The sequence below is a fragment of the Stegastes partitus genome, unplaced genomic scaffold (genome assembly GCF_000690725.1).
Source record: "Stegastes partitus isolate 25-593 unplaced genomic scaffold, Stegastes_partitus-1.0.2 Scaffold60, whole genome shotgun sequence".
Classification (NCBI taxonomy): Eukaryota; Metazoa; Chordata; class Actinopteri; family Pomacentridae; genus Stegastes; species Stegastes partitus.
Window position 1 is genome coordinate 96,080 of NW_007577791.1, and position 16,867 is coordinate 112,946.

Sequence of the window (16,867 nt, forward strand, 5' to 3'; positions counted from 1 at the left end):
TGTGGAAAACCCAATTTGTAAATTGGTTAATGCTGCACGAAGAAGAAGGGCCATAAATTCAGCCACGAAGTATCCTAAGAGTGGGCTTTTTGCCTTGTCAAACTGCATTACTGTTCCTGCTCCCATACTCTCATTTTAGAAGTGGCCCTTGCAGCAATATGTAGTGTGTTAAATCAAGTTTGAGACGAAAGAAAGTCTGAAATCGCAGCCTTTCCCCGCTTCCGTGCCTTCTTCCGTGATTTCTCAGAGACAATATCAGACTCTGCCTTTGCGTAACTAGGATAAACTCTACCTGACTGGTGCGCACGCATATGTAAACAGCTGCTCTGCCCGCGCTTACAGCAAAGATAAACATCTGCCAGCAGAGTCTGACCTGTCCACTCATTCCAGCAAATCATCCTAATTGGCTTCTGTGAGATAATTATTACATAATCTCTTTAGACTCTAATTAAACATAAACAGACACTCGCACCTCGGTGGGCTCCCTGGAAGCTGTGTCAAGAAAATTGGGGGAAAACACGTTTTAATGAGGCACACCAAGATGAGAAGGTTGAGCAGTGGGTTTTATTGGCATCTCAAGACACCAAATGCTAAGTTTATGTTGAATACAGATGGAACTGAAGGACTTATGCTCGGTGATGTCCATTTTAAATAAGTTAAAACATATTAACATGAACAATTAATCATTAATGAGCGAGATTCTTACAACAAAACTTGATTCATTGAAAACTGAATTGCCGCTCATGTTCAGGGAATAAATATCTTTGACAAATGTACATGGGAGTTGTATCGTACAATTTGCATGTGTGACCTACTGGGAGTGACAAATAGTCAACTTAAACTGGATTAAGGACTTTTTATATATATACACACACACAACACTAGTGTGGTAAAGCAACCACCCAGTTTACAGTATACGGGGCACACTTTGTTACTTCTATCTCGGTGATATTTGGCACCACTGCTAGAATCCTCCACTGCTCTGACAGAAGTCCTTTTTCGCTCCTCCATCACAAAGCCTGGTGATGATCTGTCAGAAGCACGCCATAAATTTAACTTTACATTATGTACAACGCTAGTTTGCAAGCCTTAATCTAGGCATGAATGGTAATAAGCTATTTAAGGGCTCATTCTCGCGACCCAGGCTTTGTCATGTGGGCGTTTGTTGCTTTATCATTCGGATCACTCTCATGGATCAAACCTCGGTCTCTCAGGCCAGGGCCATGCGCTGCGGCTGTTCTAGGTTGGCACGGAGTTTATCAAGAAACCGCGAGGCTAATTCGTCATCCACTAGCCGTCCATCGCTGGACAACGTAACCGTCATCAGCTGCTGAGTGCGCAGGGTCTGGTCCTCCTCGCACAGTCGCAGCTCGGCCCTGGAGGTCCCGACGGCCAGGATGCAAGCCTGAGGAGGGTTGATGACGGCGCTGAAGCCGCTGATTCCGAACATCCCGAGGTTAGATATACTGCCGACGGGGAGAAACGTAGGAGGGAGGTGGGAAAAAAAAAAAAATGGGGTGAGAAGAGAGAAGAGACAGCACACATATTACACCATTAGTCAAGCTCAACAGGGGAGAAAATGCATAAAAATTAACTAAGCAGACATAATGTCGGCTCTAAAACCAACTCTGTGATGCTTAAAGAACATTACTGCTCTTCAGAAAATGAGAGGGTGAATTAAGTCTTTAAATCTGATCGTCTGTGAACGTCTGATTTTATAAAATACAACACCGAGCGATAAAGATTAATACAGCAGCACCGGGCTCAAAAACTCCCCCTAAACGTTGTGTATGGTAAGTAAGAATGACCCCGGGGGCGGTCTGTTGTTTGCCTTAATGAGAGTTCTAGCTCAGGGGGATTTATAAAAAAAAAAAAAAAAACGAGCAGGAGAAGAATATACACATATATCCTCAGGAGGACAAAGACGGCCGCATCTCCATAGGAATTCATTGCTCCTGCCTGACACAGAAACCCCATTTACGCCTAAATGACACCATTAATTCTAATGAGTTAAAAAAGCCTCCCCTTCCATGTTTCTGCAATTGATGGCACAGTAACTGATAGTCCCTGTCGCCCAAGACCACATTCAGTTTCGGGCCCCGCACGAAATGTAGAATATGCATAATATAGTGACTATCTGTGAAACCGGATTTCAGTCATGATAGCGGAAATTTATGATGGCTATCTCATTACTGAGTTGTAAAGGAAATTGTTAGACAGAATTAGAATTAGATGTGAAAAGGCCATTGTTCCCACACACACACACACAAAAGAAAGAAAAAAACTGTTTATTGAATTGAGAGAAAAAAAAAAAGAAACGAGGAAGAATGAAGTATTTTTCTTTACCCGTGAAATGATGTAAGACGTCTTACCTGAATGAGCCTCCCTGATACTCCTCTGGCAGAAGTTTCCCGTCTCGAGCCTTCTGGGCCAGCGCCTAAAAAAACATTACATGTCACAATTAAGCCTTGTTTCAGGGAAGAAAAGGTCAAAGATTCATACGGTCATAAACAAATACACGCAGTGACGTGTTACGCTAATAGCCAGGACTGATACGAGCCAATGTCCAAACAAGTTGACGTACGTATGAGACGCACACCAGAGTTCCTGATTTCCCACAGTGGACCTTATCAGGAAAGCATTGTGGTTTGTATTTGCTTTCAACAAACCAACCAAGAAGTAAAATGCTGCCAACAGTGACCTACATTAGGACTAAGAGTCTTCAGCTGTACTGTGAGGCTGTGCTTGGTGCTCATATCTGATACCATTTATTTCCAAAGTAGCTGTGGCTCAGGTGGTAGAGTGGGCTGTCCTCCAATCACAAGGCTGGTGGTTCGATCCCCCGCCCCTCCACAGTCGAAGCGTCCTTGGGTAAGACACTGAACCTGCTCCCAATGGCTCTGTCGTCATTGGTGTATGAATGTGTGTGTGAATGGGTGAATGAGAAACACAATGTAAAGCACCCCAGATAAAAGCGCTATATAAGTGCAGACCATTTACCAAAACCCGGGCTGGTAACCGTGATATCATACCGAAACTGACACTTCCTGTTTACAAAAGTTTAATGCGTTCGGGACATAGAAACGAGAAGTCGGCTCCACCTGTTTCATTTCCCAACCATCTTGTGAGTGTTCTTGGGAAAAGTGACGCAACAACACCGCACTGATAATTCCTTTTTAGTTCAAGCTGTATGTATTCAAATGCACAAGCTACCGTAGAAAAGGAGAGAATGCAACAGGTTGCATCGTCTTGCTCTTTCATAGATGTCGTATTCAAATTCAAATTAAATAAATAGATGCCGTAATAAATATACAATAGAGTCAATAATCTATCAGCTGTCAGTCAGAACAAATGAGACGGAGTAAATCCTTTCACATGAATACGCAAGTGTCATTAAAGCAGACAGACTATTGGCAATAAAAGTGTCATTTCACCGTCACAGGCTTTTAAAATAATAACACAAGTGAGAAATATTTCATGGAACTGATATTAGACGAGCCCAGGGACACAAATCTCACTCCAAGCTGAACTCAGAAGTTGCAGTCCTGATCTTTATACTTCATTACTTACATTACTAACTACAGCTATTCATTTATCTGGCATATTTATAGATTAAAGAGGAAAAATTGAATTCAGTAATTTAAAAAAAGAAAGTGAAGTCATGACGGCTGTGAATCACTTTTCCCGTGACCACAGTCAGATTCATTCATACTCTCCCTTTAAAGAAGGAAAAAAAAACAGCTGACATAAGCTGAAATTGACAAAAGTAATAAGAATTAAAAAATAAATAAATAAATAAATAAATAAAATCATGGCATTGCTTTTGAATTGTGGTTCAACAGAAACATAAAACAACAACAAGCAAACAAGCATGATTGGATCCATAAACTAATATTTTGTTGAACAGCCCTTTTGGCCCACTGCTCATCAGCACACTGCTCCAATTTGTCCAGGACAGTATTTTTTATTTATTTATTTTTTAATTATTCTTTTCAACCACAGTTCCAAAGCAATATCATATTTCACTAAGTTATAATTTAGCAAATTTTTATTTATTATTACTTTTTTCAGTTTCTAGTTATTTCAGTGAGGATTGTAAATTTTGCCTTTTCTTTAATGGGAGGTTATGAATAGATTTGAGGACGACTGTACGCTCTCCCTCTCTGTGTTTCCTGCTGCCCTGTCAGCACCTTTCTTGTCCTCTTCAAACCGCCTTCACGGGTTCAGTAGCTCCTCTCAGTCGGATACTTTTTCGACTAAATAGCGTATTCATTTCCAACCGTATCCCACGCCGATGATAAAATACACATTTAGCCTGAGTTTAGATTGAAACCTCCGCTGAAAATGTTGGATCGATTATTCGGTATCGAACGGCCCACCTCTTCGGCACATTGGGGCTTTTAGCTGAATGCTAACACTTCTGATAACAAAATAATTCATTCGGGGCGGGGCGTGGATATCCATCAGATAGTTCTTGAGAAACACAACAGGCTTATATTTTGGACAAACTTTTAACGCGGAGCAATTCATGAAAAGTTAAAAGCTTTTCAGGCGCAGTTTTTTTTTTTTTTTTTTTCCTTCCTCCACCTTTGAGACCTTCTGGTGAAAGGCTACAGGGATCAATTTTCAGATATCATGTTCAAGAAAATGATTAAACGTTCAGCAGCGAGCGTCGATACGAATGGGAACTATCAGAGTGTGCATTGCTAAAATGAAAAAAGGGAATTGACAACACCCCGAAGGGAAGGATGAGACATCTGGGTGAGAAAAACACATTACTTCAGTCAGGTTTCGTGGATCCTCGTTCTATCGTGGCGTCAACCGGAGTGACAAGCTTGGAGGAAACACAATGCGGCTGTCAGACAGGAACAAAGCGTGATGATGGTGTTGTTTCTACTGTAAAGCAGCTGGTTCACTCAACCTTCACTCGTGTGACTCGAATACGCGGTATTATCAAAGATCAACGTCTTTACTTTCTGAAATAAAGGCTCCACAATATACCAAACACACGGATGCAAAAAGGCTCGTGCTGAAAATGTAAACTTCTCGCTCTCTCTAGGCTCAAACCGCTTGCCACCATGTCTGTTCTTTTTTTTAACAACATGAACTTTATTGTAATGGAAATGCGCTCAAAGGTTAATGCGGGGACACAACCAACACGGAGAGTCGAGAATGACTCACAGGATCATGAGACGCAGCGGGACATGGTGGGCACATTCGAGATAAGAGCTCTTAGTGCAAAAACAGTCATGTTCCACTCCATCACATCAATAGCCAGCAGCGACCTCTCCGAGCTTCATTCTAACCACATGTTGATTTTAATTTGAGGCCAATAAAGACGGGCAAATGTAGATTTAACTCAAGGCAGCGGCACAAACAGACTGAATATCAGCGGGTGGCGAAGAACGTTTGGAAAGCCTGCGAGGAGTGATGTGTCCACGTTGTTGGTGTCTATGCTTTTGTAGCAGCTGTAATGATTCGCTATCTAAAGCACTAACGGATCTCGCTTTATTTGAACTGAAGAAATCAAAACAAATGGATGAAAATGACCCGAACTAAAAAGCATCATAGCATCTTTTCCACTGCAGGTCACAGTCGTGGCCAAACTGCTGTTAAAAGAAGACTGTAACCACGAGAATTTCAGTTCTCCGGAAAACTGTTTCAAAATGATGACAAAGAAGAAAGGGTGGAGCGGGGAGGGAAAAAAAAAAAAAGAAGGTAGAGCACATGACCCAAAGCATACTGCTGCATTTGTCAGACGTGGTTTTGTTTGGGCGTAGGCATGAACAGCTGCCAACGGAGCTGACGCGCCGGCATTTACTGAAGATTTCATTACCGACAGAAGCAACAGGATCAATACGGGAGTATTACGGAGCTTTGTGTGTGCTCAGATTCATTCAAATCCGTCAAAACACATCGGGTGACAGTTCGTCATTTGGGAAGGACAACGATCCTAAACCTGCAGCTGAAGCGATTAAAGAGCTTTCCAGGGTGAAGGGGTGGAATATACTGTGGCCGTGTCAATCTAACTGAGTTGCATTTCACTTGCTGAAGACCAGACTAAAGGCAGAGAGACACCACAACAGAACAAAAAAGTGGCTGCAGTGAGAGCACCAGGGACGACACAAAGGTTCCTGAGTGAGAGACTTCCATCAAAACATCATGATTATTCTGCATGACTTCACCTGCATCTATCTGAATAACGTTTTAAGCCCCTAAACAATCACTTGTTGACGCGACGCGTCGTTTCCATCGGCGTCGAGGCGTCATTTAGCTAGCTTTGCTAACGCTTGCAGCAGCATCTGCCGAGGCGTCTTCCCAGACAACACTGGGGCTGGAGCAATCGCATCTATCGCAAGAACTGATCGCACGGATTTAAGCTGTTACAGTTTAGACATAAACACTGGAATCTGAGTAATAACATGTCTAAAACCTAATTACACACCCACTCTTTCAATCCTTCCAAATCGCCCATCGACTACTCTCACCGAGACTCTCAGGCGTGCTGGGTGTATTCCCTCAAAGCTACCACACGTATGTTCAGTCTGTCGCTGCAAATACGATTACGGCGTCAGCAGCTACCTCATTGCTACTATTACCGCTGCTAACACTGAAATGTGATGTTAGCCACGTGTGATTAGGTTAAAAGGCATTCTACCAGTCTGACAATGCTGGTCTATGTTCAGGGCAAAAGTCAAGCCTCTGTGTTTTGTGACTCACAGCTGGTGAAGCATCTTTGGGAAACATGGCAGCCACAAACAGACCCTGAACATTTAGGGACAAGAGATTATGTCGATTAACTTCATCTCGAGGAAGCTAATCTATTTGATCTCTGTGCGCTTCCGTGAAATGACGACGAGAGTATCCTATTATCGAGTGAGTATCTGTACATGCGCATCAGATTTGGTGAGCACACTTGCAAATAAACGATGGTCCCCAGCTGTTGACTATGAGCGGGAGAAAGAGCTGACCTTCGTTGCTTTGTGTGCCATCTGTGACCGGTGACGGCTTAAATCCCAAATTCACAAACCTGTACAGTTGACAGAAGCACTATTTCTAAAAGAAGACTACTTTAAATAAAATAAAATTCAACCACAGCTCGACAGATGCCCACAGAGGTTGTTTTCTCATACAGTTGGACGGCAGTCAAGTCTCATCTCTCGTATCTATTCCCGTGTACAAATCACCAGAAATCTCCGTGTCTTCACCTGAAGTGAAACACGGAACACCCCCGCAGCTCGACATGTAGAATCCACCATCACCAAAGACGTTCAGAGAAAACAGTCCTTGCAAGAGAGCTTCAAGAGACTCTAGCAAAAAGGCTTATTATAAGGCTATTTTAAAATGTTTTCCTGCCTCTAAGTCCTCTTTATCCCTGTGACCTTTACCTTAGCATTGGCCGAGATCTCCTGGACTCCTTTGTTTGCGGCGTCCTTGATGATCGGAGTAATAAGGCCTCTGTCCGTCGCCACAGCAATTGAGATGTGGACTGAATCCAGCGCACGGGGTCCGTCACCAGACCAGGTCACGTTCACTTCTGGCATTTCCTAGGATTAAAAAAAAAACAAAAAACAAAACAAACACATCAGAGGTTATCCCAGGTCCTGTCTGACTTTAACGATGATAAATAACAGAAAAAAAGAGAGAGAAGCCGAAAGTACGACACATCATAAGTCTCTCAAATTTGGTTACATGATACTTTTATTCAGTTTGATGTTGTTCAGTCACGAGTGTAGAAAAACTAAAGACACAGAAATCAATTATGATATTAGAAAAAAACAACATTATGCTTCAGCAAATATGGAAAACTTACTAATCAGTTTGGTCGCTGACTACCTGGGATTTCTAATGACTATGATCTCTGCTGTGGTGGATCCTCGATAACAAAATACTAGTTTCTCCACAGCAAAGCAGCTTTACTGAATTACATAACACCACAAATAAAAAAAGGACATCTACCCATAAACAGCACAGTGGTACACATGCATTTAAGGTGACATTAAAATGACCACTTCCTGGTGTATTTAGGTCAGCTCGGGGGAAGAGTACAGCACTTCTGCCAAATCTCTGATGCTACGCTGTTACACAAGTGAATTCCCATTTTAGTCCGCCGCAAGAGTCGATCCACGGAGGTATTTTGGTCATGTTGTATTAACAGTACAGCATAATGTCTGGACTATGGGAGAACCGGCATTTTATACTCGCATTAAGTGAGAAATGTACATGTACGTTCCACATTCCTGACATTCGCTGTAACGCGTGAACCAACCGGCCAGGTTTCTCAGCCGATGCTTCGCCCTCACACACCAGGCTTTCATGCGCGTCTTCCTGCCGTCTGTACGGTGAATTTTGAGCTTTGATACATGGGAATGCTAAAGGCCGGCACATATTTATTGAAGCAGAAATAATATTTTCTTAATAAGTGATATAAAATGATGTTCTTATGACATGGTGCTGAGACATCCTTGGCTGGAATAACTGAATTACCAGAGGACAGCGTCTACTTTTAACCTCAAATGGCTTCAATGCATTCCTTAAATCTAACAACTGTATGTGTGCTTACAGATTTTATTTTAAATTCCTTTTATCGATGTCTTTACCGCTTTCAAAGAAGGTATTTACAATTTGCAACGTCCAAGTTTTGTTTTGTTTAGCACTAAAATGTCAGATACCTGTAGGCAAACAGTAAATTAAACATGAAATTATAAAAGTACAGAGGGTTAGGGGATGAACAAACAAAAATTAGCCTAAAAAATTACAAAAATTAAAGGAAAGAATTACAACAAAAAATGAAGGGATTCTGGTCAATACTTACTTTAAGTGTGACAGCAGCTGCCTTGATGATGAAGTCATTAACAGACACTTTGATTTGTTCTGAAAAGACAAGGAAAAAAACGTCCTGTAAGCTTTATTCAAGTTCTTATAGGAGTCCACATCTGTGATTTCTGCTCATTACAATAATTTAAGTAAGAAGATGGATGGGCAGCTGTAAAGCGATGGTCCTAAAAGCTTATGCAGGGCCAAAGGCAAGTACAGGGCGACAAAAAAAACAATATTGTGGAGAAAATTTATTTAGTAAAAATAATAGTGCTGACAGTTCAAACTTTTGCTAATGAATGACCCTACACATGCCATCAGGTGGAAAGAAAATCGTTGACCCGCTGATCAGAGTCAGCCCACCTTGAAAAGTCATGAGCATTCGCTGCACTCGTCTCCCGATGTGTGACACCAGCGGGTCAGGCGGGCTTCAGCTGGCATCGCTGCCAACTCTTACCAGTGTCCAATAGTGCAGTACCAGACAGTTATGAATGCTGCGAGTGGGATGATTAATGAGCTAACCGTGAAATCGCGCTGCTCCTGAACAATGAGAGCCCGCGAAAACAACCGGAGAGAGAATCCCCCAGTACACACACAACCTCGCTAATAGGTCTGGTATGGCCGTCCCATTTCCTCCATCACAGAGACAGGACCCGGAGAGATTTACTGTTCGTTTGACACCCAGGCAAAGTAAAGCAAAACGAAGCCAATTACGTGATACTGTGTCGAACTAAATCTTTAAAAATAGGAAACAGGAGAAGCACACCTGCTACGCCCGACATGACAAATGGCACAAAGAGAACACGGACTTAGGGAACCTAGCCGTTAATGATAAAAATGGTTCGCTGTGACGAAGCAAAACGCGGGAAAGTGACCGTTGTGACATATGAGTGATGTTCCCTTTTCTCTGGTTGTGGTGTAAACCTCCCTTCACATCACACGTTCTCATGTCGGTTGTACAAGACGCTGTGGTTTGCTCAATAACCGTTGTTAGGGAAGCCTGTGAAAGGAGGCGGAGAAAGTAAAAGAGCAGTTTGCCAAAAGGTGGTTTGAGAGTGTGTTGTCTTTGCCCTCTCACATGTATACTTTTCTTGAATCTTGAATACTGTCTTTTATCACAGAGTGCACAACAAAAGAGGAAAAACACTCAAAAGAATCTTCTTTGGACCAGAGAAATGATTGCTGAGTTTTGAATGGAAACTTCTTCCTTTTCTACTAAATTCTTTTACTCAACGAGCTTGTTGATTTGTTTTCTGGACTGTAGAACTGTAGCTACTTCAAGCTAGCTGCAAGTCTAATGTAATATATAATAATATAGAAATATTTGTGTATATGACTGCCTAAAGGTTTCTTATCAAGAGCTTCATTTTGTAGAGGAATGAGTGGAAGCTGCGGCAGTTTCCAAGATCTTTCAACCATTTGCAATAAATTTATAGCCACTTTTTAACCCAGACAACACGTGAACTCTCATCCACCCGTACCATGTACACAATAATCCTGAGGAACAAGAGTTATATAAAGTGTACTGGGCAAAACTTCACGGATGCTTTCGAAATTAATGCTTTCTTCTGTATTAAGTCACTTCACACGAGGCATAGCGAAGAGAAAAAAGTCAACATATTACATTAAACAGCTCGACTTCTCCTGGTAGGTCAATTGTTCTGAGCACAATGGGGACGTTGTTGCCACAGTTCTTCTTTTGATTCAAGCTGTCTCAATGCTACTCCCAGTCTGACTGTACAATTCTGACAACAAGGTTCTCTGGGGGTCATAGCATCAGTGTGAGGCTTCCCCTGCCTAATGCATAAGCACAGAAACATCTAAAGTATGTAGAACATTTGCAAAGTACTGCCTATAAACATCAATTTCCCTCTATAAGAAAAAAAAAACAAGCTGCAATCATGCGTTGATGAGGACACAGGGAGGACATGTTCCACAGGATGCATGAATGGCGCAGTCATGTGAAAAGCCTGAAATCAGCATCTTCATGGAAAAAATCGCCTTCACACGGTCGGACCTCCACTTAAGGACATGATGCTGACATGCACATGTGAAGAGTTATGCAATGCACACACATTCACTTCGAGGTCTTGTGCTTTTACCTTCGCCCAGATCTTTTCGCAGCTGCATGACGGCGGCCATGTCGCAGTCGATAGACGCATACGCATGGGGGATGGTTGTCTTCGATTGGGTTAGCCTTTGAGCGATCACGCGGCGGACGTTCGAGGCGGGGACCTCCGTGAAAGTTCCCTGAGGAAGACGAGCAGAAGGAAGGGGGAGGTAAATAATTGAATGAGGAGAAAATGGCGTTTTGATGGAGGAAACAAGGAAAGATGGGTGGGAAAGAAAATGAGTGACATCCATCACTCAGAACAATAGGCGAGGTAAACAATGTAAAGATGCATTGCTTGGTGGTGAGCTCATGACTAGTTAATGTTTATGTTTAGTCATTCGTAGATGCAGTCTTTGACGTTAATGCACCATACTTCACATTTGATATGGCTAATAAACCTAATAAAACGGCTCATAAAGATTAAAGTTGGCGATAAAGATCAGACGTTCGATGAAGATCAAAGTTGGTTGGTCGTGACGTTTGTGGTGTTCCACAGACATACCAAAACAAACTGAGCGATATACTACAACACTACAGGCCTTTACAGTCAAAACACCAGCTACATGGAATCCTCAAAATCCAGTTAAGGCCTGTTGGCCAAACGTGGCACAAGCTAGAAGATGGGCTGTTGTTTGTGGGTGAATGATATCTTGGGGGCTCTTAGCACTAACTCCCCAAATAGAAACCGTAATGTGTTTTGGAGACTGCGAGGAATGCCCACCGGTGCTCCTGGTTTCCCTGGTATGGAGAGAGGAGGGATGTTGGGTCTGCTGCCTGGAGGAGGAGGAGGGGTAGCTGCCGGGGCGGGGACGGGACTCGGGGCAGCCGGTGCAACCGCGGCTGGCGTCGCTTTAGGGGCAGGAGAAGTCTTCAGAAGATTCAATGCATCTCTGTAGAAGTAAAAAAGAAACAAGCAAAAACAAAAAAATAATTCAATATGGAACAGACAGCGGCAGCAACACATCTATATAAAAATCAAAGAAGCTGTGAGTATAGCTTAACCCCTACGACAGCCACATACGGTGCAACATTTCACAACACTGGCTCACTGGCAAACACATGTGCACAAGAGATTACCGCACACTCAATCAAACATTTACATGGGAACAAATACTTCCCCGTCTCTTTCAACACAGTCTGCGAAATAAACTCGTGTTTCTGAGTCAACTTTATTCGAGTCACTTTTCGCTGAACTGTGCTTGTACACTCGCGTATTCCCAGCTCGTTAAACATAAGAGCTATGCTACTTGATGCCTCTAGGAAACGATTTCTTTTCATCATATTTTTCCCTTTTTTTTTTTGGAATGACGGCCTAATTTTCACTACATAAACAAAATCTAAATATTTCTTCGGTATGAAATGTGCCACAGTTTCATTACTTTTCTTTGACCATTATAAATGACTATACAACTGAGAAATAACAACAATGGCTAATATGAGCCGTAAAATGATGCATTATTCACCCACATGCTCCCCCTTGGCTCATAAGTAGCACTCTGGTGCAGCAGCTGGTTATATCTGGGTTTTGTTTGTGTCAGGCGTGTAGAAAGGTAACTTTCGGTTATCCGCCGGTGTATGGGTGTCATGGGAATCATATGCTAGTCGCAAACACCGTCAGGCCAGGCAGGATCAGGTGTCAGCTGCGGCGGGGGAAAAGCTTATTCAAAACCTTGGCTTCATTATCCTCCCCACCGGCATGGTGAGCCACGGACAGCTTCCACTTCTCTCCTACAATAAAATATAGCAGGCTAATTATTTCCTGACACCTCGTGTGAAGTTGCACCCTTCCCATTCGCAGATTATCTCACATCTAACTTGAGACATTACGTCCGACGGACAGTGAAAATTCAAAATCATTATTCTTTAATTGGAATGATATCAATTATTGAACGCTGCCTTGTTGGATATGATAGGGGACATTTCTCTGTAATAGGGCACTGTTTCATTAAGGCTGTGGAGAATGTGACAGGCTGCTGCGTGGAGGGGAAAGAGGAAGGTAAAGAGGGAGGGGAATGATGGAGGAAATCTGCCCTGGATTTGTTCTTTTTTTCCCCCCTCCTATTAATTTTGGTCTTAGCAGCAAAAGAGCTGGGAGGGGCAGGTATCAGGTGCGCCTGCTTGTAGCTCTGTGGTTCCGCCTCAGTGGGTCCACCTACCCACATGCATCCACTCTTTTGTCTGGACCAGCTGCCTCTGACCTTCTTGTGCAGCTAGAAACCGTCTGGGCCCCACAGCTATGTTCTCCTTGTGCCTCTGTGAGCTGCCTCTTCTTTTTTTTAAATTCCCTCTAGCACACTGGCTCCTCCCTTTCTCTCACTGATAGGGGTATTTGTTTGTGGAAAGACTGAGGCAACTTGGAAATCCCCCAGTTAACCTGAAAGAATCACACTGAGTGTTCATTGATACACGCTGATACCGGTTCCACCATCGCAAGGTATTAGGAATATCCCTCGTACGAAGTGAAAAAAAAATGTTTGTGTTATGAAATGAATGGAAGCAGAGGGCCCACTTCACGATGACACCACAGATACCTTTTGTGTAGCCGCCTGGCAAGTGGTTTCAAACCGACCATTTACACCCCTACTGACAGCCAAGGCAAAGGAGCTTCTGAAAGACTAGGGGAAGGTGACTAGAATATTAAAAAGGGAACAAGGCTGCACTCACACACACACACATAAACCAACAGACACACATGAATACTTTGTCTTGTGCTGCCACCTAGGACAGGCTGAGATGAGAGAAAGGGTGTTGTAGTGCTAAAAAACAACCTCGCTGAATGGGTGGGTGTTTAAAAAAAAAATGCATGACCAATCTTTACTTTGGGGCCAATTTAAAGCAGCTTTTCCTGTTGAAAATGAGTTCAGTGTAACAGAAAACGATGCTGTAGTCCCTTCGTTTTCTAATACCATTAAGTGAAGAGGTAAGCAGTGACGCTAGAGAAGCACCACACATTCAGATTAAGTACACTTAGGGTGCATTTGCATAGAAAAACAAACATAAACAACATACAAATGTGTCATAATTTTAAGTTTACCCTTGATGAAGTTCCCACAAAAAGTGGTGTAATTTTACAGGCAAGTGTTGCAACAAGAAGTTTTGAAACAACATAAGACCTATAAAAAGATGTTCACATGCTGCTATAAAGCATAAACAAGTTCGTCTAACTACCCTTTTCCTTTTAAAACACAGTGCATGGTATTAGCTAAGAGAATGATAAGATAGCATTGTATGGTCTCAGAGCAGGTTACTGTATATTCTGATTATAAGTAAAGCTTAAGCTGAAGCTCTCATGCCTTACATGCCAGAGGCCCAGGGTACAAGCGAGCCTCTCACTCTTAAAGAATACCTTTGTTGGTCAAGGTCAATCGTGTCATTAATGAAGGGAGGAAAAAAAGGGCCAGCTTCCATTACTATTTAACCCCTTTTGCAATCACAGTGCTAAACTGCCAAGTAATAAGAAGCAAAAAATATTACAACTCATTCAGTGTCAAAGAACAACAGTGATCTAGCAGCAAATTGATATTTAGAAGATGTGCAATCAAATTAAAGCTATCTCAAATGCATTATCACAGCACAGAGGCAACGTTTTTGTAGTTTTAGTACGAACTGGCAGTTTAAAAGGGATTCCTTGTTGCAGTTTGAACTGATGTTCATGCTTAAGCAGTGAAACTAGAAGGGTTCAGAATATACACATACACTGTGACAATAAAAAGCAAAACAAAGTGCTATCTGTTCAGACAAAATGAGGAATCATCTGCTACATATCAACAGTAGTAAACCTGTCCGCTGTACTGTTCCTGCTGCCTCTAGAAAAATAGGAACAAACACCAGAGGTATGGCCTGAGGTAAAAAATCACTGAGAACATTAGCATCGCCGTGCTATTTATGACGTTAAAAGATAATAGGAGGAAGGCAGAAATATGTATTTGCATTTCTTTGTGTTCTGTTTGTTTTGAAACCCTGCTGGTGATTATGTAACACGCAATGATCTCATCCTTGGGTTGCGTGACCTCCGTTATTCATGCCCAAGATAGAGGGGCCTTACTGAATGGGAGGGGTACCTTGCCCTGGTTTCAGGCTTATCTGATGTGCCAAAGGACAAAGGAACGGGAATTAGTTCTGCTTTTGCCCCCCCTACATGAAGGAGCTAAGCCCATGTGAAGCTATTCTGACGAGGAGTTCTGGTTTCTGAGAAGAAGTTCAGTCTAAACTGTCTAGTTGGTATAAATGGTCTGTTACATTTACCGTTGCCATGCCCATTTTTATTCGAATTTTGGAAATTCTAAAAAAAATAGTCCTACTTATGCTTTGTCCTGCGGTACGTCCTGAAATATTAGTGATTTGTAAATGCTCTCCAAGGAGATCCTTAATTCTAGCTGTCAGTGTCCATCCATGTACAGTTCGCACCACAAAATACACCTTTAAAAAGGAAAGACAAAATCCTCACGAGAAAGAACAACCTGGACCTTCTATTTCAGAGCTAGGCAGTGCCGTAAAAACACTCATCCTTTTTCTGGTCTGCAAACTGCTTGAACAGGACATCATTCAGTAAGGAAAGGCCTTTTAGTAAGGAGACAGCATGTTTTTTTTCCCTTTAACCTCTTTGAATCCGGAGTCCCTTGCCTCCTGTGGAACCTTCCTCGGTTTTCTTTCACCATCAGCCTTTCTTTCTGAAGACTTTCTGAGTTAATTAGGCAGCTTAAGTGTCTCTAAGTGAATTGGCTGGCAAACCATTCATGCAAATCTTAAGTCCAACAGAGGGTTTAAAGAGAGGTATCTGAGCAACCCTGTCAAATCATAGGGATATAATTAAAACTGCATTACTAATTAAACAATTTAAACTTCAAAACCGAGACATCACGTCGATGCCTTTAAAGAACACAGCATGCTCGTGTTTACGAACCTAGATAATTAATTACCGCTTTGCACGAAAGACGGCGCAAATATAAATATTCGAAAGTGTCTCGCCTCGAAAATTGTTCCCTGCTTGCTATTAAAGCAATTTTGGAAGTTGAGTTTTGATTTGTAATTTTCTGTCGCAGTCAAGGGGTTCGCGCGTAGCGACGGACTACTGAGTAAAACACTCTGTGATAAATCGGAGACATCAGTGGGAATATGAGGCACGCTTGCAGCAGTTGATAATGACACTGATAAGGAAGGGTGCTTTTTAAACATATAAATCATGGCGGTGCTCTCAATACAGTTACATTTACAACAAGGTACAAATTAAGGAGGAAAGACGTCACTGAATCCGCCGGAACGATCAGTCTCTATCGCGTTTGGTTTTAAGAAACTTCATAGAGCAACCCCCCCGAAAGCATATGGTCTGCGTTTCTATGGTCACCAGTGGGTCCTAGAGACTGGGTTGCTATGGCGACAGAAGTTACTTAATGAGATTCCCCAGCAGGGTGTTAGGTGGGTAACGAGAGCATTCAATCAGGTCCCCGCTGACGGCAGGTAGCCATTAGAGGTGTGTGTGTGTGTGTGAGTGTGTGTTCACAGCTTTCTGTCGTGTGAATTCACCACTTATCTGTATTGAAACACCGAAGATCTTGACCTACTAGCCTCTCCCACGTTTTTGTTGACACTGCCCACACCGAGGTCATGATGTGCTCTCCTCTTTCCTTCAGAAACACTGCACCGCTAAGGCAGCGTCATGGTGGCCGATTACCAGCTAAACAAGCACCCGCTGCTGACGCATCACTTCTTGTGTAAACAAATGAACCACGGCGTTGGCAAAAAGCGAGACTAGTTCTTGATCTGTTAAATCGATCTGCGTGGATCTTCATCTTATGAAGCAGCAACAGACAGTTTAGTCAATAAAAGCATTGTCTATTATCCGAGGTTAGTGTGGGAGCACTCGCACTTCACCTGGAGTACAAACAGACAACAGCTATAAAACAGGAGGTGCAAAATAAAAAGGTTTTAAAACTTCTT

At 42.5% G+C, this 16,867-nt stretch overlaps 1 protein-coding gene across 1 annotated transcript in view; it reads right to left on the bottom strand.

Moving 5' to 3' along the window:
• Positions 1-542: 542 nt before the first annotated feature.
• pdhx (pyruvate dehydrogenase complex component X) overlaps positions 543-16,867 on the bottom strand; it is a 29,771-nt gene continuing 13,446 nt past the window's right edge. Inside the window, exons 6-11 of the mRNA XM_008275856.1 lie at positions 11,652-11,820; positions 10,920-11,067; positions 8,816-8,874; positions 7,389-7,547; positions 2,373-2,437; positions 543-1,466 (exon numbers count right to left, since the gene is read on the bottom strand). Coding sequence (XP_008274078.1) covers positions 1,211-1,466; positions 2,373-2,437; positions 7,389-7,547; positions 8,816-8,874; positions 10,920-11,067; positions 11,652-11,820 — 856 coding nt within the window. The 3' untranslated portion in view covers positions 543-1,210. The remainder of the gene's footprint in view (positions 1,467-2,372; positions 2,438-7,388; positions 7,548-8,815; positions 8,875-10,919; positions 11,068-11,651; positions 11,821-16,867) is intronic.